This window comes from Oryctolagus cuniculus, chromosome 8 (assembly GCF_051225735.1).
Source record: "Oryctolagus cuniculus isolate XC-2025 breed Fujian yellow rabbit chromosome 8, ASM5122573v1, whole genome shotgun sequence".
Taxonomy (NCBI): domain Eukaryota; kingdom Metazoa; phylum Chordata; class Mammalia; order Lagomorpha; family Leporidae; genus Oryctolagus; species Oryctolagus cuniculus.
In genome coordinates, this window is record NC_142874.1 from 92,951,013 (window position 1) to 92,974,024 (window position 23,012).

The 23,012-nt window shown below is 38.4% G+C and overlaps 1 protein-coding gene across 2 annotated transcripts in view; it reads right to left on the bottom strand.

The window, feature by feature from the left end:
• BANK1 (B cell scaffold protein with ankyrin repeats 1) overlaps window positions 1-23,012 on the bottom strand; it is a 352,635-nt gene that overhangs the window by 241,548 nt on the left and 88,075 nt on the right. For both annotated transcript variants that reach the window (XM_017347389.4, XM_008267565.5), the window contains exons 3-4: window positions 14,324-14,478; window positions 2,484-2,622 (exon numbers count right to left, since the gene is read on the bottom strand). In XM_017347389.4, coding sequence (XP_017202878.4) covers window positions 2,484-2,622; window positions 14,324-14,478 — 294 coding nt within the window. The remainder of the gene's footprint in view (window positions 1-2,483; window positions 2,623-14,323; window positions 14,479-23,012) is intronic.

The window sequence follows — 23,012 nt, forward strand, 5'->3', positions numbered from 1 at the left end:
GAAAAGAAAGACCTTTCTCTCTGTCTCTCTCACTGTGTAACTCTGCTTGTCAAAAAAAAAAAAAAAAAAAGAAGAAAAAAGAAAATGAAAAAGAAAAAAAAGCTATATATATGAGATACATGAAATTTCTTCCATTTATATAAATACGATTTTTTAAAAATAAAAAGATTTGAAAAATTTTAATAATTGGTAAATAATTTATTTACTACAAGTTTGCTATTTAACCATGTAGATAATATTATAGTATGGTAAAACTTGAGAAACATGGTATATTAGTTTTCTGCTTTTCTAATAAACAATTTGAACTTTAATATGTTTTATTCTTGCCATTACTCTTAACCAGTAATTATACTGACCAAAATATCCTTTTTAATGTCAAAAATTTTATTTGATAACTTGATTTGCTATTTGAGAAATATTATTTTAAGTATTTCTTAATTTACCATATTGACTTTTCTGTAGTGATTTCAGTCCAACAAGATTTAAACACTAAAATTAATTAGCTCAAAATTATTGTTCATTTAATTAGTTAAGACTACAGTTTACAGAAATAGGGGGATTAGATACAAGGAGGAAAGAACAGCTAGGGGAGGGAGAGGGGATTCTTTCTCATCTCACTTCTGCATGTACTCGTCCATGAAAGGAAGCTGTAAATGAAGTGTTTATAAAGGCCCCATGCAAAGTCTTTTCCTTCTTATAAAGTAATTCCAACCTAAACTGTGCAAGCAAGTCCGTGTAGGGGACACACGCTTTGCACAACAACGGCCTACAAATGCTCTGTAATTGAACTGCATTATAGCTACTTTTTTTTTTTTTTTTTACAGGCAGAGTGGACAGTGAGAGAGAGAGGAGAGAGAGAGAGAGAAAGGTCTTCCTTTTGCCGTTGGTTCACCCTCCCATGGCCGCGGCACACCGCGCCTATCCGAAGGCAGGAGCCAGGTGCTTCTCCTGGTCTCCCATGGGGTGCAGGGCCCAAGCACTTGGGCCATCCTCCACTGCACTCCTGGGCCACAGCAGAGAGCTGGCCTGGAAGAGGAGCAACTGGGACAGAATCCGGCGCCCTGACCGGGACTAGAACCCCGTGTGCCGGCGCCGCAAGGCGTAGGATTAGCCTAGTAAGCCGTGGCGCCTATAGCTACATTCTAAAAGGAAAAAAAAAACACACACAAAATATGCTCAGTGTTTAACATCAAATTCAATTTTATATATTTTTGCTATATTCCCAGTTCACAGTAAGATTGGGCATCTTTTTATTTCCAAATATTTATGAAGTCATATTTATGAGGTTTCACATGGTAATGTCACTCTCTGTTCATAAATGGATATTATAAACCACCAAGCAGTCCTGCATTTATATGAAAACATTCAGACATTAATATAGATTTTTACTTCAGTACAATGACTGGAGCAAGTGTGGTTATTTTAAATCTGACATAATTTATCATGCTGTAAGCAAAGCAGAATAATGAAACTGTTAGCTTCATAAATGAAACGATGAAATGATGGGAATATTACATGTAGAAATCAGCATGATGATAAAGCAATAAAAACTAATTATACTTTCCACAACAACAAAAAACTTGAATTCTTGAGGGTGAATTACAGGAAAAGAAAAAGATTAATGTAGGATGTAAATAATAAAAGTCCACTTTGGCTACCCATAGATATATAATCATGGACTCCAACATCGTGAAATGTACAATTCGAGATGAACAGAAACATCTAACAACTGATCTCACTACAGTGTATTAATCCTTTTAAAAGCTGTAGGAGATTGATATCAAAATGGGTCTCCAAAGTCACAGTTGTTTTGGCAGCTTTCTGCAATATTGGCCTTGGTATTAGAAAGTGTTGGGCTGTGAAGTTCGGGTTACTTTAGCTTTGATCCCATTTATTTATTTCATTTTCTGAATTAAAAAAGAACAGAATAGGATTTAATATTTTAAGGTCATCTTGAATTAAGGAATTACATGTGAAAAGAGCCTTGTGAGGTAGCATGAGATTATAGAACAGACCTGTATTTTTCTCTAGTCTTAATATCATAATATTTGGATATTTGAATAGGTATGTAGAAATACTCGTAAACATAGGTACCTAATGTAAATGTTTACATGTATTAAAACCTGCATATATTTTTTTAAAAATCCGATTATCTGTTAGCCCTAATGTTGAATAGAGTAAGTGATCTCAGCTCTGTATGTAATTGTTGATGTATATTAACAAATGCTCTCTGCTGTCAGTTTAAAAATGGGTGATGTTACTAGCTGTCACTTAGTTACAAAGTACACAAACTAATTTCTCATAATTTACACATTCTTCCTTTTGCAAATACAGATTAATAATAACAAACTTGGGTGTGAAAACTAAACACAGGAAGCACCTGTGGAACAATATTCATTTCTGTAGGGAAGTGAAACCATTTTTCATAAATTTATCGAAAGGAACTCAGGATGATGTTCTATAGTTGTATATAAAAGCCTTACCTAAAGCTTTCATACGCCAGACTTTCTTATTCCACAGGGCTGGTCGTGTTCTAATGCGCTTATTATTTGATGTAAATTCAGCCTCCACAGTCTCAACAATTACTTCATCTCTCAAAATAATGAATATTTCACCAGGATTCTATAAGATGAAAATGTGACCCAATTAAGCAACTGCAAAGTTTGCATTAACCAAAGAACTAATTTATTTATTAATGATAAAGGTCATAAACTATCCTTGAATAAGTCTCAAATTGTGTTTTTATTTTCAATCACATTCAGATATGAAAAATATAAATGTGATTCTCACTGCATTTTAAAGTCATAATTTTGGTGTTTTTTAAATGCTCTGTTTTTCTCCAATACCATGTTTTCCAGCTGAAACAACAAAGACCAGTGAGATTTGAGTTGCTCCCTTTTCCTCTTACCTCCTTCTATGTATGACTTCCTAGGCCATGGTCCAAGCAAGATTTTGCAGATACAGCAGGGGCTACAAAATCAATTGTTAATCAAATCCTTTTCCTTCTATCCTTCTACAACTCACCTTGCTTTTTATATATGAAGGTTGAGCAAGTTCAACTTTAAGAACTCTTAAATTTTAAGTATAATGTTATTTAAAAATTTTTAATGGTTGTATATTTTTATAAAATAGAAATTCTATGGTAATTATTTATGAGGGTCTTTGAAGGCTCTGAGTTGCTCAAAGGTCATACATCTAAATGTTTCAAGATTTAATTAAGATGGAAATGTTAAATCTAGGAATACAATGTAATTTTTGAAGAATTTTGTTTTTTGAAAAATAATTCAGAAAAAAATAATAGAGATGAGAAGACTGGAGTTTATTCAGAGAAAATAAAGGAATAAACATTCATTGAGCATCTATTTTATACCAGGAATTATGCTAAGTACCCTTTATATGAAGGCATTCCTATAAATCCTAATCAAAACATAAATACATATACACATACACATAGAAAAACCAAAACGGAGAAGGTTATTTCTCCCTTTTAGGTACAGGGCAAATAATACATAGACTTACATCCTGAAGAATAATGAAAACAATCTAACTCACAAATCTACATTATTCCAAAAATAAGTATTATCTTTATAAGTATATCATAAAGAAAGCAGATATCACCATTTAAAGGCTTTCTTCAATGTCATACTAAATTTTAGTCCTATAATAAACAGGAAGCTCATTTACACGCTCTTATAAAGTCATGCTTATGCATAAGATATTAATTTTAAAATTCTTTTATTTAAACATTATCTCTCTAAACATGAATCATCCTACAATAAAACACATCTGAATGATTTTTATTAGTTTTTTATGATTTATTTATATATTTGAAAGTCAGAATTATTACAGAGCAAGGGTTGGTCCAGGCCAAAGCCAGAAGCTTCTGTGTCTCCCATGTGGGTGATGGGATCCAAAGCACTCTGGCCATTTTCTGATACTTTTCCCAGGCTGTTAGCAGAGAGATGGATTGAAAGTGGAGCAGCCAGATTGTACAATTTGGGACATGCTCAATCGGACTTGCCCCAAATGGTGGAGTTAGAATCATGCCAGGGGATTCCAATACAATCCCATCAAGATGGCATGTACCAATGCCATCTCACTAGTCCAAGTGATCAATTTCAGTTCACAATTGATCACACTGATAGGTGTAAGAGTCAAAGGGATCACACAAACAAGACTAGTGTCTGTGAATACTAACTGATAGAATTAAAAAGGGAGAGAACCATCCAACATGGGGAGTGGGATACACAGCAGGCTCATAGAATGGCAGATGTCCTAAATAGCACTCTGGCCTCAGAATCAGCCCTTAAGGCATTCGGATCTGGCTGAAGAGTCGATGAGAGTATTTTAGGCATGGAAAGCCAAGACACTCTGGAAAAAAAAAAAAAAAAAAGAAGACCTAAATGAAAGATCTCTGTGAGTGAGATCCCAGTGGAAAGAATGGGGCCATCAAAGAAGGAGGTACCTTCTCTGAAGGGAGGAGAGAACTTCCACTTTGACTATGACTCTGTCAGAGTAAGATCAAAGTAGGCGAACTCAAAAGGCTTCCATAGCCTTGGCAACTCATGACTAGAGCCTAGGGTGATTACTGATGCCATAAACAAGAGTGTCAAAGTGTTAAGTCAACAACAGGAGTCACTGTGTACTTAGTTCTCATGTGGGATCTGTCCTTAATGTGCTGTCCAGTGTGAAGTAATGCTATAAATAGTACTGAAACAGTATTTTACACTTTGTGTTTCTGTGTGGGTGCAAACTGATGAAATCTTTACTTAGTATATACTAAATCGATCTTCTGTATATAAAGGTAATTGAAAATGAAAAATGAATCTTGATGTGAATGGAATGGGAGAGGGAGTGGGAGTTGGGAGGGGTGTGAGTGGGAGGGAAATTATGGGAGGAGGAAGCCATTATAATCCATATACTGTACTTTAGAAATTTATATTTACTAAATAAAAATCAAAAACAAAACAAAACAAAACAAACAAACAAACAAACAAAAAATAAAATGTGAATGCATTAAAAAAAAAGTGGATCCCTGTTAGGAATTTGGAAAACATTATGTTGAGTGAAATAAGCCAATCCCAAAGGGACAAATACCACTTGTTCTCCTTGATAGGTGACAGCTAACTGAGCACCAAAAAGGAAACCTGTTAAAGTGAAATGAACACTAGGAGAAATGGTGACTTGATCAGCCCTCACCCTGACTGTTGATGAGCAACTTAATATGTTATCCCTCTTAGTATTTTTTGTTTGTTTGTTCTACTTAATACTTTTGGTTGAATACTGTAATCAATACACAATTCTTCTTATGTGCTGAAACTTAACTGAAAAGTGATTGCTGTTAAATGTAAGAGTGGGAATAAGAGAGGGAAGAGATGTGCAATTCGGGACATGCTCAAGCTGACTTACCTCAAACGGTAGAGTTAGAAACATACCAGGTGATTCGAATTCAATCCCATCGAGGTGGCATGTACCAATGCCATCTCACTAGTCCCAGTGATCAATTTCTGTTCACAACTGATTGTAATGATAGGACTAAGAACCAAAGGAATCACAGAAACAAGAATAGTGTCTGCAAATACTAGCTGATAGAATGAAAAAGGGAGAGAATGATCCAACATGGGAAGTGAGATACACAGCAGGCCCATAGAACGGCAGATGTCCTAAACAGCACTCTGGCCTCAGAATCAGCCCTTAAGGCATGCGGATCTGGCTGAAATGCCCATGAGACTATTTCAGGCATGGAAAGCCAAGACACTCTGGGGGAAAAAAAAAAAAAACTAAATGAAAGATCTCCACGAGTGAGATCCCAGTGGAAAGAATGGGTCATCAAAGAAGGAGGTACCTTTCTCTGAAGGGAGGAGAGAACTTCCACTTTGACCAGGGCCTTGTCTAAATATGATCAGAGTCAGTGAACTCAGGGGGCTTCCATAGCCTTGGCAGCTCATGACAAGAGCCTAGGGTGATTACTGAGGCCATAAACAAGAGTGTCAATTTGTTAAGTCAACAACAGGAGTCACTGTGCACTTACTCCTCATGTAGGATCATTGTCCTTAGTGTGCTGTACATTGAGATGTAATGCTATAACTAGTACTCAAACAGTATTTTTCACTTTATGTTTCTGTGTGGGAGCAAACTGTTGAAATCTTTACTTAATGTATGCTAAACTGATCTTCTGTATATAAAGAGAATCGAAAATGAATCTTGATGTGAATGGAAGGGGAGAGGGAGTGGATAAGGGGAGGGTTGCGGGTTGGAGGGACGTTATTGGGGGGGAAGCCATTGTAATCCATATTCTGTATTTTGGAGATTTATATTCATTAAATAAAAGTTAAAAAAAAAAGTGGAGCAGCCAGGACAGAAACTGGTACCCATACAGGATGCTGGCATTGCAGGTGGTTGCTTTACCCACTATTCCACAATGCTAGTCCCTCATAGTTTCTACAAATATTATGTGTTCCTGTTATAAAATCATTTCAGCTGACACACAAATCCACTTTTGGCATTTTCCACCCGAATCTAATACTCCCAACTATTTGGCCACGAAATATTTTGAATTCCTCCTTGCCAGTAAACAGCACATGGAGAAGAGACCCTATTGCAATGGAACCACCAGAATTCCTACTATTGCTCTTGTCCCACACTGGCAACAAGACAAGAGGTCAAGAATGTGAGTGCCCCCAATCTTCACCACTGCAACCTCCCTCCCACTCTTCAATAAAGCTCACTTCTAGCACATTTCTTTTGTTCCTTTTGCTTTTCCTGTCTCCTTACCTCAAATCTTTAACATCGAAATACTGACTTTCCTTTTCACTTTTGCTCAATTCCCCAAGCTGCTCTGCTTCAAAGCTCTTTCAGGTTCTTTTCTATGCATCACTCCTTGCTTTACTTTGACTTATCCCTTTTCCAAGCTTGATCAATGCACGTGTATTCTCTCAGTGCTTTCTTCACCCAGCCATCTCATTCTCATTCTAGAGTACTCACACAGGCTGCTTCTTATGCATCAGATTCCTTCCTTAATAGAGGGCAAGACTTGACCTTTCAACCATTTCCAGAGAAAAGTTCTAAACCAAAGACAAGCACACCTGCCACTTCAAATGAGAGATTTGTATCTTCATTTGTACCCAGGGCTGGCTTCATGGGCCAATGACATGTACAGTCACCTGGGATCCTATGCCTAAAGCCTCTGCACTTGGTTAAATGCTCTGTCACTTCCTTGAATTGCTTAATAACTTGAACAGGGGTCTTGCAATTTCATTTTGCACTGCAAATTAAATTGCATGGCTGACCCTGCTTATTCATCATACTGGTATGCTTTTTAGTTAGTTCCTTTTCTTCCTCTACCTCTGACACTTATCATTCCCATATAGGTTTAACTCAGGTTTCACCAACTGCACAAAATCTTTCATGAGAGTATATCCACAAAGAGTGTTAGCACTTTCAAAGAGGTTGGAGTTTTTCATTCCCATACCTCTCTTCTATTTCTATGTCATACTCTTAGTCTGTCATGGCTGCATCTTCCCAACTAAATTTTATACATCTTAATTGTGTTTTATTTTCTCAAATCATTGTGGAACTTTGAAAGTACTAAGCACGTGAGAAATATATTCACCAATTGCCTGCATCTCCATGTACATAGCCTTCTCCAAGAGGGAAGACTCCTCCTTTATCATATGGATACATTTCATTCAATGGAGCACAAACCAGAACATTCAGATTGTCATAAAATTAGCTTTTTTTTTGCCATTTGAATCTACTATTTTGCTCTCAATCTTTCCAATTCCTTGGTATATCCTTTATTTGGATCTGAGCATTCAGAGAAACAAAAAAATTTGGTATTATCATTGCCAAACTCTAAAGTTTTGCCACATTGGAGACAAATCTTGAGACCTAACCCAAAGGATGGAAACTTAGTCTACCATATGACAGGGTGATAATGAAAAATCCTGGTTGTGTTAGAGTGAATTTCTTCATTAAATCATTTTAGTTAGCAGCGGATGATTCTGATTCTAGTGGACCATATCAGCTTACCCTGGCTTTTGTACAGTGGCCAATGGCTTCTCATGTATTCCTGACTATGTTATCCGGCACAGGTCAACCAGGATAGGTACTTGTCAAGTAAGGACAACTCTGCAGATTTCTGCAGGTGACATCACTCTGGCCCATGAAAGCGGAGCAAGCATTTGATTATGGCAATAGTTTAAGATTGGGCTGAGGTCTGCGCCGCGGCTCAACAGGCTGCCGGCACACCGGGTTCTAGTTCCGGTTGGGGCGCCGGATTCTGTCCCAGTTGCCCCTCTTCCAGGCCAGCTCTCTGCTGTGGCCTGGGAGTGCAGTGGAGGATGGCCCAAGTTCTTCATGAGAGTAATATAGGCATGGAAAGCCAAGACATTCTGGCAAAAAAAAAAAAAAAAGAAAAGAAAAGAAAAGAAAAGAAAAGATTGGGCTGATAGTTCTCACCTTCAGAGTCACCTTGGAAGCTTTTAAAACTCTCAGTGCACAGGTTCTAAGAGACCATATTTATATGTGAATTTCCGGCAATAGGATACAGGAATCATTAGTTTTTCAAAATTCTCCTAGGAGTTTCTATAAGGAGCTAAGTTTGAGAACTATTTGACTAAGTGAAAAGATGTCTTTTGGTTACTATAAAAAAAAATCGGCCGGCGCCGCGGTTCACTTGGCTAATTTCTGCCTGCAACCTGAACCCCGGGTTCTAGTCCCAGTTGGGGCACTGGATTTTGTCCCGGTTGCTCCTCTTCCAGTTCAGCTCTCTGCTGTGGCCCAGGAGTGCAGTGGAGGATGGTCCAGGTCCTTGGGCCCTGCACCTGCATGGGAGACCAGGAGGAAGCACCTGGCTCCTGGCTTCGGATTGGTGCAGCACCTGCCATAGCGGCCATTTGGGGGGTGAACCAACGGCAAAGGAAGACCTTTCTCTCTGTCTCTCTCTCTCTCTCACTGTATAATTCTGCCTGTCAAAAAAATAAAAATAAAATATTTAAAAAATCACCTGCAAAATGGTAACATTTCACAATATAGATGATGCAGATAATGACACACTCCATCAACTTGTGCTATTTCATTATTTTTCAATGAAATCACAGGATCAGGCTTTAAGTCAACGTTGGTTACCAAGACTGGTTTGTGATTCGGCATCAGAAGAGTGCTGCTGTTAGTTACTGTGGTTTTTTTTTTTTTTTCATTCTGTTCATTGCCTAGGAATGAACTGGAAGGAAGTAATGTCTGAGATGCTTATGGCCCTTAAGCATCACATCCTTTCAATATACTCAGGGCAGCTCTAGATTTGTTGTTGATTGCACAGTTGCTGTTCTGTCTTGTGGGTTTGGAGACTCAGCTGGTTTCAGCCCCAGAAGGATGTCAATGAGAAGTCTTACAAAATGAAGGCCTCTACCAGGGAATGTGCCCTTTTCCAGGATTCAGAAAAACCATTCAATGAAATTAACATAGTTCTGGCTACTGCTCAAATCATTTTAATGGCTCTTGTGGTTGCACTATAACTTCAAGAATTAAATTTACTTAAGAAATCAAAAGGTGACTGAACTGCCTGTAAAAATGTTTCTGTCTGGGGAAGGTGTTTCACTGCCTGTGATACCTACATCCCATATCCCCATATCAGATTAACTGGTTTGAGCATCAGCCCTTCTACTTACAATACAGATTCCTATTACTGTGCACCCTGGGAGGCAGCAGGTGATTACTCAAGTACTTGAGTCCCTGACACACACATGAGAGACTTGGATTGAGTTCTAGGTTCCTGCCTTTGGCCTGGCCCAGCCAGCCCTGATGGTTGCATGCATTGGAGGAGTGAAACAACAGATGGAAGACATCCTTATCCTTCTGCCTTTCAAATAAAATGATTAGCATTATCATCAGGATTTCTACAATGGGAGAATAAAACAAAATTCAGTCGTATGAATTTATTATGCTAAAGTATATCAAAAAAGTTTAGGAGACAAACTAAGATTGCACTCTGTATGTTCTTCCAAAGTGGAAGGAAAATGGCATGCTAAACATCTGCCTGGACACAAAAAACAGGACAAAGAAAATAAGCTCATTCTTAATTGCTCTCTGGGATGGTGCTACTGCAAAGGAATTAAATATAGAAGCCATTATCAAATCTGTCACAGGAGCTCATAGAAATCACAGGCGAGGTCAGGAATAGACAGCAAACTGCAGCACTTGCAAGAGTGGCCCCATCAAGGAAAACATTTGGATGCTCTCAAAGCTTCCAGTAAAATCTGTAAGAAGAGTGACTTGACTCATTCCTTAGAGATTAGGCAGTGCTAGCAAGACATTCTAGAGCAATTAGGCAAATTGCAGAGAAGCCTTGGAGGGTATCCTTGAATTCTTGATCCCATTGTAAGGCAAGTTTGAAGGTGATTTAGGTAAGAAGGTAGATATATTTTCTGCCTTGAGTGATTTCACTTTGTCTATTTATCTCGATAGATATAATTTTATTTACTTGAGGGAGAGGGAGAAGGAGAGGGAGAGGGAGAGGGAGAGGGAGAGGGAGAGGGAGAGGGAGAGGGAGAGGGAGAGGGAGAGGGAGAGGGAGCTCCCCTCTGTTGGTTTACTCTTTAAATGTCCACTATGGCTAGGGTGCCAAAGCTGGGAGCTTGGAACTCAATCCCAGTCTCCCAAGTAGGTGTCAAGAACCTAACCACTTGACCTGCTGCCCCCTAGGGTCTATACCAGCAGAAAGCTGAACTCAGAAGCTCTAGCCAGGAATCAAACCCATTTACTTTGATGTGGAACATGGCCATCTTAGCTGCTAAGAAAAACATGCGCCTCTCTATTGATATTTTTTGGAACACAAAAATTATTTTTGTTAGAGTGTTGTATTATGGGATGTTTAGTAGCATGCCATGCTTCTACCCACTAATGCAAGTAGCAATCCCCCAAATACGACAGCAAGCCATGTCTGCACTTTGACAAATGCGCCCTTAGTAGAGTTAGGGCAAAATTACTCCCAGTTGAAAACCATTGCTTTGAGGGTATTTGCTGAGGAAATTTGTGGGATTTAAGACTTTGGTGTAATGGACAACCAAAGAGACACTACCAAACTCATCAGATCTGGTTCTAGTCTAGATGCTATTTGAACAACAGAATGCCTCACAGGTCGATTTTTGATCAGTGAGATAAAATTGGATAGAATTCATTGAACAATTGGTATGTTTGACAGACTTGGAATTCACTGACTTTGTATTTCTCATGGCCAATTATCATAAGATAAATATCAAGAGAACTAGATTATACTAGAAAAATAACTGCCTAGGCCCATATACAAAGGCTTAAAAAAATGAAATAGAACAATGTGTCAATAATACAGAAGTAAAAGAAGAGGCCAAATTAAGCAAAGTTAAACTTTACCTAGGTATCTCTCTAAGAGACATGGAGTAATTTACATACATAGAACACTAAAGGCGTTTCTTTGGTCGTGCATGGATAAAATGTTGAAGAAAGAAAAAGCCCTGCTGTTTTTAAGGAGGCACAAATTGTTTAAGGCCTAGGACATACAAATTCTGTGGAAAGCAACAGTGCTGGGCAAGATGTCAAGGCAGACAGATCCATACTGTCAAGTTCCTATGTCTCTGACAGCAGCAGCAGCACCCACTGCCTCCATTACAATCTAATGATGATTCCCCAGGACAGGTGACATGACTGGAGGAGAACTTCTCTAAGAGGCAGGTGCAGAGATTTCAAGCAAGAAGTGTTAGCAGGAGGTTTTGATACTAACTACTTGCTCATCAGAGAAAATGAAGATTATGCCACTCTAAAAATCTCAGCATTAACTCAAGGTTTGCATGCTGGAAAGTCAAAACTGCCACAAGGAATGAATAGGTTTGAAGATGGTGGATGTGAATAAGACATATCTTAAACAAGACCTGGTGACTGGCAGGAATAACATTCTCAATTTGCAGTGGTGTAGAATGGCAGGAAAGCCTCAACTGCATCTTGGGTGAGAAAGTATTGGTTGGAAGAGTTCTCAGAAATGAGTTTAAGTTCAAAAGTGATGCTTTCAGATGATTAGCACAGAATGAGTATTATCATGGCTAATCTAAAACATGATTTGCACTCAGTTGAATACAAACAGTCTTTTGGGAGTTGCTTGGTGACCATCATAAGTTCCAGGTATGGACAATGCATGCTTTTGCCTGGAATAACTATTTTTGGGCCAAGGATTAGCTTATTTTGAATTTTTAGTAAGGGGCTGGGGTTGAAATAATCTTGTGCAACTTTTCAACTTTTACAATTCTTTAAAAAGTAGGATTCTGAGAGACAGACTGGATACTGAAATAATTTAACTTCAAAGGGACTGAAAGAATTATATCCATGTCAATAAAAAACAGCAGTGATTCTGCTAATGAAAAAAACCCTAACCAGGACCGGCATTGTGGTGCAGTGTGTTAAGCCACTGCTTGTGATGTCAGCATCCATACTGGAACACTGGTTTAACTCCTAGGTTTCTGCTAATTCCCTTGAGAAGACAGCAGAAATGGACCACTTATGCGAACTCAGGCAGGATAGAGTTTTTGGTTCTTAATTTTGTGGTGGTGTAGCCCTGGCTGTTGGGAGTATTTGGGGAATGAACCGGTAGGTAGAAGATTGATTCTCTCTCTCTCTTGCTCTCGTTCTAAGCTTTCAAATAAATCTTTAAAGAAAAACTCCAAAATGTCTAACCTAACCAGTCACCTGCATAAGATATCTCTCCTTAGAGGGTAGTGAAGTGCAGTTTTTGAACTTTGATTTCATTGTAACATTGGTAAAGGGAGGGTTTTATAGTGCTCACATCTTACTATTGAAGATATTTTTAAAAGCAGCTATGTAGACTCACTGCATAACTCCCCACAAGATATTTTTAGTTTCTGCTTTGATTTCATCTACTTGAGAGTCATTCTCGTTTCTTCTTTATTACAGTCCTTTTCTGTCTCCGCCATTTTTTCTAACTCAATAGGAGCTGCTGGTTCTGATCATTTTGTCTGATCTCCTCCCTTCTATTCTGGAGCCTTTCAAATGGGTTGTAATTTTTCTTGTTCTGGTCATCTCCATCAGTCCCCTCAATCCTATATAGATAGTCAGGTTTCTGGGGTTTCCAAGGTAGTGTCTGAGCAATTTTTATTCTTCTGGAATTGACAGCAAAATAGCATAAAATGGGGGTGCTTTTTCTTAGATACGGGAGGGGATGGGAGTGAGAATTAGACTTCACTCAGCTCAGAATCTTCTCCTTCCTTCAGGACTGTGGCAGGGTCGGGGGTTCCAGCCACAGTGTCACTGAGTCCGTCATCAGGTCCTGTGAACCCATGGGCTTCCACCTAGGACCCTTCCTGTGACAACCATAAGGCTCTCCTGTGTTCTTGGCTCTTTCCCTTGGAGGACACCCCAGACACTGAAGCCCAACATCTTTCTGTTCACTTAAGAAAGATAACATAGCCAGAGATTCCAGTCAAATTCTACCAGGATTCACCCAAGGAAGACTTTAGAGGAAGAAATATCAGAACTGTGCTTCATGTAATTATCTAACCAGAAATCCTACCCCAACATTATACTCTCATTCTTGGAAGTCTAAGTTCTTCTAGCTCTTATATTTCCATTAAGAATATTGATCTTTAATAGATGTCTTAGAATTAAGAAACTAGTGGTCTTAGAAATAAATGTTTTAAAATTCCATTCAGTAAGGCTGGCACTGTGGCTCACTTGGCTAATCCTCGACCTGTGGCGCTAGCAACCTGGGTTCTAGTCCCATTTGGGGTGCCAGATTCTGTCCCGGTTGCTCCTCTTCCAATCCAGCTCTCTACTATGGCCCGAGAAGGCAGAGGAGGATGGCCCAAGTGCTTGGGCCCTGCATCCGCATGGGAGACCAGGAGGAAGCACCTGGCTCCTGACTTTGGATCGGCACTCCCATTTGGGGAGTGAACCAACAGAAAAAGGAAGACCTTTCTCTCTGTCTCTCTCTAACTCTCCTGTCAAAAAACATTCCATTCAAGAATATGTTTTCCTTTTTTAAAACAATGAATCCAACTGTTTTTGGTATTTTGGTATCTATGGTAGTTATGGTAGTTACAGATCTATTTGCAAAGTCTCAAATAACTTTTGATGAAATTAGCATTCCCGTATCCTCCAGTATTAAACTATTCAACAAATATGTATCAAGTGACTTCAATTTGCCAGACTTTGTTCTAGATTCTGGGGATTCAGCTAGGAACAGAGTTGACCAAAACGCCAGTTATGTTGGGTCATACTTTCCTGTTAAGTGCAATTTCTTAAAACAATAGGACCCCCTAAATAACAAGATATCTTTACTAACCTCACATGGAATTTCAGTGGGGATCACCATCACCAGTGGCATGATGCTTCTGGAAGCTTCTGGTAAGACATCAATTTCCTTTCTCTGGCTTATTTTCCCAGGATAGTTAACTCTTAGGTCTGCTGGAATATTTAACTCAAGGTAGTCTTCATGACCTAGAGAAAATTCAATGAATATATATATAATATAACTATAGCCATATATTTCCCTTATTTCTGTGAAAATTGTTGACCATTAATTTCATCAATATATGGGAAGTCTGACTGTAAGCCAGCTGAAATAATTGAAACAATGTTATGATTTAAAAAATGCTTCACAAGATAACTGGCAGTATTACCTTTTTGAGGAAACTACAATCAGCTGTATATTATATTCAACTAAATGTTTTCCAAAAAACAAAAAGTCCATCTACCATTTATAATTTCTCTTAAAATTAAAACAGCAAATCTGAAAAATATTAGACATTTCTTTTTCATGATGGTTATGAAGAAAATGCATTTTAATTTACATCAGAACAATTTTCACCATTTGCATATGTTTGTGTTTTTTTAAAGATTTATTTATTCGAAAGTCAGAGTTACACAAAAAGAAGAGAGATAGAGAGAGAGAGGTCTTCTATCCGATGGTTCACTCCCCAATTGGCCGCAATGGCCGGAACTGCACCAACCCGAAGCCAGGAGCCTCTTCCAGGTCTCCCACAGGGGTGTAGGGGCCCAAAGACTTGGGCCATCCTCCACTGTTTTCCCAGGCCATAGCAGAGAGCTAGATGAAAGTGGAGCAGCCAGGTCTTGGACTGGTGCCCATATGGGATGCCGGCACCTCTGGCCAGGTTGTCAACCTGCTAAGCCACAGCGGCGCCAGCCCTTTCTGTGATTTTTAAAAATAAAATGTATAACTAGGAGACAACCACTAACATGTTTTTATGAAATACTCATTTCATAGTGAAATTAGTGATTAGCAAAATGTTAATGTGTTCTGTGAAAAGGAACATGTTCTATATCAAATAAGTTGTGTTTTCTTACAGTAGTTTTGCTAACAACATTGACATACTAATATGAATTTTTAACATCAAAGAAGGGGTACAGTATCCATTTTTAAAAGCACATTTTAACATTTAGAAATTTAGCATTTAGTTTCAACCAAACATTGTTCTTCATTGAAACAAATATATTAAGAAATAGACAATTATTATTACCCAATGTCTCAAAGCCCAAAGTATTTCATTGGTACATAGAATCAATTTGACTGAAATCAAGACTCTCAAAGCAGCAAGGTCATATCTGCAAGCTTTTAGCCCACATTGAAATACCCCTCAAATCTCCAAAGTAGAAAACTGGAAAAATGAAAATAAGTTCCTGACAGCTGGAAACTGTCCCAGGGCTTTGAGGAGACAAAGAGCTCTGTGAAGGCGGCCTGGCCCCCACAGGTAGACCTGGGACTTCTCTGACTGAGCATCAATATCTTCATAAAACATCATCAGGCAAGGTCACTGTCACCAATGGGTCCAGACAAACACAAAACACAAGAAATGAACATTTCTCAAATCCATGAATGGCCATATAGCGCGAGTCCTAACCAGTATGAATGACTGTTCTTTACCAAGACTATTTTAATTTCTCCTGCCTCCTAGATAGGTCACACATTCATTTTGCCTAGGATTTACCTCATTTGGGCAGAGAAAATGCCGTGTTCTAGAAACTCTTTCCATTCCATGATAACTAGAATAGCATGTCCCACTTCTAAATAGTCATTAACATATCATGACTACATCATATTATCAATTTGTCCCTGCTTCTTGACAGGAAGCAAACTCTAGGCAAACTCTGCTTCCTTGAACCTTCCCTCAACTTACTTAAAACAAGCCTATGGTCCTGCAAAGTCTTTTTAAATACCTTCTTACTAAGATACTCTATGGTTCTCCATTGTATATGTCCTCTTCACTGCAACAAGAAAAAACCCGAAGAGTTCAAGTGCAGATATGTTCCTGGTGGTCTTTGTGTATAGGGCATTGATAGAATAAATAGGAAGATGACTCAAAGGCAGTACAGTTAGATGTAGCTAGAATTTTGACCTCATTCTACCCAAAACAGTAAAGACCCAGTTCCACAAAGGTAAGTTTATCAGAAAAACAGTAACAAAAGGTGTTCCTTAGAGAGGAACTGTCTCTCTGCATCTAAAAAAGGCAGACTTTTTTGTTATTGTTTTTTGGTTTCTGTTTTATGGAAATTGAAGAATTAAGGCACAACCACACCTGGGATTTCCACACTTCTCTCAGCACTAGTCTTGTTTGAAATGAAATGACAAACAGCCTTTATTTTTCTGACAATTGGAGGCACTTTCATAAGCAGTCTCATTTTCTTCTCTGTTGGTGCACATACACACACACACTCAAAAACACACAAATCAACATAGTGTAAAACTTGTATAAAACTAGCTCATGCATTTTGTGAACTGATTTTATTTAATACACATTACAGGAAGGAGGTTTAAGTCAATCCACCATGGCAGTATCTAGATTCTAATAATTTCTCTGTGATATTAGGAAGACCTATTTTTATTTACCCTGGGGACATAATTACACATGTACAAAAAGATTTATCTCTATGAATGTTCACACAGCACAGTTTAAAATTCAGAAAAATGCAAGCAATGTAAGCAACAAGGGACTAGATTAATAACATGTTTTATGATAAAAAGATACTGCCAGTAATAAAATTCTACTAAAGATATTTAACAACATGGAACAAGTACATAATATAACTAAAAAAGTTCAAGTCACAAAATCGTCAATTAGTAAATTCTCACTTAAGTAAGATTAAAAAAAAAAACACACATACAAAGGATTATATGGTAAGAATTCAAGATATACTCTTGAATAAGAATAATCTGTCCAGGGCTCGCATTGTGGCATAGCAGGTTAACCTACCACCTACAATGATGGCATTCCACATGGGTGCCAACTCAAGTCCCAGCTGCTCCACTTCTGATCCAGCTCCATGCTAATGCATGTGGGAAGGAAGCAGAAGATGCCCCAAATCCTTGGGCTCCTATACCAACATAGGACAGCTGGATGAATCTCATGACTCAGGCTTCAGTGTGGCCCAGCTCTGGCCATTCAGGCCATTTGAGGAACAAACCACTGGATGAAAGCTCTCTGTCTCTGTTTCTCCTCTGTCTGTAACTCTGCCTTTCAATTAAGTAAATAAATCTTTAAAATAATAAAGAATAAGATGTCTATATATAGCAAAAATATCAAAAGGGTTATTTCTGGTTAGTGAGTTCAGGGAAATTTCATTATATATGCATATGTACATAAAATATTAATAATAAAATACCATGTCATATAAAAGCATGGTTTTTCTACAATGAGAATGTATTTTTTTACACATTAAACTATATACATTTCAAGCAGAGGAATGAGTTAAGATTGTAGACTGAGCACACTATCTACCTTCTCTACAACAAGTAAATAAAATAAATAGAAAAGATTATTTAAAAAATATATTAGAATACTACAAATTGATAAATGACTCAATTACATAAGACAAAACTTAAAGATTTCCATAAATCTAAAAATGAATCTGGAATTAAATGAAAGAGTGAAAGCAAATCTCTGTTCAAGTGTCTCTAAAAGCCTAGGCAAGATATCACTGGGACCCAATCTTAATCGTAATCCAAGGTTTCCTTCCCCTTCCCCTAGGATGGCCAAAAGAATTCACTGAATTGTGGCAGTGGTACAACTGGCCCTGGGGGATTCTAATTACTAGGCTCAATAAATTATTTTCTTCTTCAATAACTAAAAATTTGTGGGCCAATATTGACTAGAGGGGTTTGTTTAGGATAATTCCCAGTCTAGACAGAGAAATTCCCAGCCTGGGGCAGAATGTAATTAATACCTACATGTAACCCCCCAGACCGCTGAAGCCCACTGACCAATCAGGGACACAGATACAAACAGAACATGTACCTTTCCCTAATTTCAATCTAGAAGAACCTCTGCCCCTGAATTCCCAAAGAGCCTGGGAATTAAGAAATAGCTGCTCAGCCCTTTGCAAATAAATACCTACTTTCTTCCACCACCCCATGTCAGTGATTGGCCGTCTGTGGTTACATGAGCGGACCCAAGTTTGGGGGGTTCTATAGCAATACCTCCAACTAGTTTTGGGGGGTTGTTCTGCAATTAAAGAAAAAGCAGAGCCTAAAACATGTTTGGAAAATGTAACATCAAACACAAGGTTGGTTTTCCAACACTAATTTCCAAATCTTAAGAAACTCCAAATCAAAATTCAAAGAGCAGAAAGTGTTCCTAAGACAAAATTAGTGTTAATCAGTTGAAATTTCATTAATAAAACTGAAATAATTGGAATTTCCTCAGCTGCTACTTCTGCTGAGCAAAAAGCAGCTTGCTCTTGCCCTAAGATAAGAGCTCCAGACTCCAAACACGACAAGATGGTACTGGGTCTGCCTAAGGCAACAGCACGAGGCCAGATGTGTTTCCTAACTTTCTGAAAGACAACATCCCCTTTCCTCCCACCTTTTCCAGCCTCCGGTAACCACTGTTCTATTCTCTACTTGTATGAGATCATTTTTTTTCAAGATTTATTTATTTGAAAGACAGAGATAGATAGAGATAGAGATGGAGACGGAGACGGAGACGGAGATGGAGACAGAGGGAGAGGGAGAGGGAGAGGGAGAGGGAGAGGGGGAGGGGGAGGGGGAGAGAGAGAGAGAGAGAGAGAGAGAGGTCTTGCATTCAGCTGGTTCACTGCCCAAATGACCACAATGGTCAGGGCTGAGCTGATCCAAAGCCAGGAGCCAGGAGCTTCTGCCCTGTCTACCATGCAGGTGCAGGGACCTATGGAGTTGGGCCATCTTCTGCTTTCCCAGGCTATAGCAGAGAGCTGGATCAGAAGAGGAGCAGCCGGGACTTGAACCGGTGTCCATATGGGATGCTGGAGCTGCAGACTGGGGCTTTAACCCACTGTGCCACAGTGCCAGCCCCTGAGATCAATTTTTAAAATATAATTTCATATAAATTTAAGATTTTTATATTTTGTGTTTAATTCTTAATCAATTGGTTAAATCCACATTTAACAAAAGGGCAGATTTCCTGATATTTGATAAAACTAGGGAAAGATTGGAAAAATTGGAATATTTAATTTTTATCATATTTGGATCACTATCATTATAATGATTTAACATGATAAAAGAAGTTATTCCTCAATGCCCAATGACTTAAAATCTAACAATAGGTAACAGGCAAGTCTAATGTTCTGTTTTCTTTTACATCATGTGGATGAAACAAAAAAGAAGCACTTCATCTAGAAGAAATCTGCCCACTATTAGAAAAAAAAAAAACTATCTTTTAGTGTGACCTTAGGAAACCACTAAGAACTTATAAACTTCAGTCTCTTCAGTGACTTAACAGTGTCTTCTTTGCTGAGTCATGTTGATTTCATCAAAGAATATGGACAATGTAAAGGTCTAGAGCAGACACGCAGTATTAGTCTCTTTTTTTCCTTTGATTTCAGATATCAAAATGAATAAAACAACGGTTTTATTTCAGAAGCTGTAAATTTTATTGTCAAAATCATTTGTTTTCTGTCTATCCCACTATGACTTAGAAATCAACTGCAACAGTTCTGTGGGATGTCAACATGGAGCAACACTTTCTGTCAAATTTATAACCCTGGTAAGTGATTTTATAATCATAATTCTGATCATTATACTAAGTGTATGCTGAAGCAATACAAATTCTAGCAAGCCCTTCTGGTGTTTCAATGTCATATAAAAGACTATAATACTCCCCACCACTCAAATCAACTGCCATATCTCCAAGTGATAAAGGACATAAATGTACTGCAAAGATGTAATTTTCACAAATCTCTTGGTTTGGCACTGACATTCTTAAACTATTGTTTCTGCAGTGTAAACCAAGGGATATAAAATAAAATGTATTTTTCAAGGATACTGTAGCAATAATAACAAAAACTATTTACCTATCATATATATATAAGAAAAAATACTCAGATGTAAACATTGGTTTCCAATAATAGGAAGAGAAATCTAGTTTGCTTTAAATGCCCATTTCCTACCCCCTTCCCCCTATACATTCTTACTATCCACACTATACCAGCTAAAGTTTGTTCAAATATTAGTAGGAATTCATATCTACAATGATACTTCAAAAAGTTTATGGAAAAATTGAGTTAAAAGTTCAGTAAGGGGATAGCATTGTCACGTAGTGGGTTAAGCCACTGCCTGTAACACTGGCATCCCATATAGGCACTGGTTTGAGTCCCAGCTGCTCCACTTCTGATCAGCTCCCTGCTAATGGCCTAGGAAAGCAACACAGAATGGCCCAAGTGCTTGGGCCGCTGCCTCCCATGTGGGAAACCCAGATGAAGTTTCTGTCTCCTGGCTTCAGCCTGGCCCAGAACTGGCTGTTGAGGCCATTTGGGAAGTGAACCAACAAATGAAAGAGCTGTGTGTATGTGCATGTGTGTGTGTGTGTCTTTCTCCCTATTTTTTTCTCTAACTTTGCCTTGCAAATAAATACTTTTAAAAAGATAAGTACATATAGGGGCAAAAGTTCTAATGCATTCATAATTTTTACATAATATGTATTTTCATGAATACACACACACACTAAAACAGCACCACCATGTTAATTGCCAAGATAAAGACATGTAGTATTAAGCATATAAGCTGTCATCCTTATAACTCCTCAGACATGAAACTAAAACTGAAAATAGTAAATAAGAGACAGAGAACATGTTAGTCATTGGACATGGATTCTCATTATCTCTTATGCCAGTCTTCACATACTGAGGAAGTGACCATCTTAATCACTGATGAATGGAACATCTATTCAGTAGTTCTTGGTAAAATGAACAGACGATTGCATTTCAAGTAGAAATACTTGAAGGGGATGGTGTTGGATGGAAGCAGTAGACTAAGAGTGGAAAGGTACCCACCTCCGCTTGGGAAGGACCTGTTTCTAACAATCATGAGACTCAGGGAATTAATGACAACTTTAATGTGATCATTCCCAGTACTACCTGAATTCAGAGCACTACATGTATTTACACATGATAGCGACACGAGAGAAAGTGCAGGGAAGGAAGAGTAAGACATGGTTGAAGAAACGAGTAAAGTTTGTGGACAATAGCATTAAAGGTTAACTTTATTTTGGTGAAAAAGTTTCTTGAAACTCATGCATATGAGATGTGATCAAAATGTTTGTGGAAAATGCATTTTGTGAAAAAAATCACTATGTATGAATTCAAAACAAGCTTATCTTTTAATTCCATTTACCATGAATTTTGGAAATATTCTTGTTTGTCCAGCTGTCATCTACTCAATGACTCAGCCTATTAAGTAGCTAGAACTTGGGAAATAATTCAAAGGCTGAAAGAGAGAGTTGGAAAGATGCTAGAAACAAAGTGGCACATCCTTCTGTAGGCCTGGAAGAGTAAGAATATTTAAAGGCTGCAAATTAAAATAAACTGTGTTTAGGTAACAACAGAGTGGCTTCACTCTGTGTTGTTTTCATGACCATAAATGAATAAGCAATGACATAAATCAGTATAAGAATATTACCGGGCCGGTGCCAGGGCTCACTAGGCTAATCCTCCACCTTGCGGTGCTGGCACACCGGGTTCTAATCCCGGTCGGGGCACCAGATTCTGTTCCGGTTGTCCCTCTTCCAGGCCAGCTCTCTGCTGTGTCCCGGGAGTGCAGTGGAGGATGGCCCAAGTGCTTGGGCCCTGCACCCCATGGGAGACCAGGAGAAGTACCTGGCTCCTGCCAGCCGCGGCGGCCATTGGAGGGTGAACCAACGGCAAAGGAAGACCTTTCTCTCTGTCTCTCTCTTACTGTCCACTCTGCCTGTCAAAAAAAAAAAAAAAAAAGAAAGAAAAGAAAAAAAGAATATTACCCTTCATTTTAAATCCCATGCCCTTGACCACAGATGTTTTATTTTTTTCCCATCCTCAGTGAATGGCTATGTGATTTAGCCATGTGGATATCATGCCTGATCTTACTCTTCTAATGTCAAAAAGGTCAGCCTTAATTTACTGTCAGGAAACTGGAAAGTTCTTAGAAATGATGACTTTTAGCTTAGCTTGAATAGAAAGCTATAACCAATTATTTGTATAAAAGACAAGAATTTTAGCAATTTGACCTAAACTGAATATCCATGGTTTTCTAAACCAATTTCCATAGGAGTATTGATAACCACAACTATTGAAGGTCTCCAAAGTTGTTGAGATAGGTATTACCTGCATTATATAGGATAATATATTCTGTGAACAAATATTTATCAACCGAGTATGTATTAGGTACTATTAAAGATGCCGAGGACACTGCCATGAGCCTTTCTTCATAGGACCAGCAATCTAGTGGGGGTGGGGAGGCAAACAACAGAGGAGTAAAATAAGAAAGGTAGCAAGTGCACTTGGTGCTCAGAAGGAAACTGAAGCCACGAAACCTGATAGAGGGCACAAGGCAAGGGGTTAAGAGTTGCTGTTTCAAACAAGGAAAATAGGGTTCTGACCAATAATTCATCCTTCCAAGGCCATACATCTTATTATTATTGATAATCTGGCTAATCAGAATCCAGAGGCCCCCTAATCACTTCTTTGCTGTTTCCTGCCCTACAATAATATTTCACATATATAACAGTAAA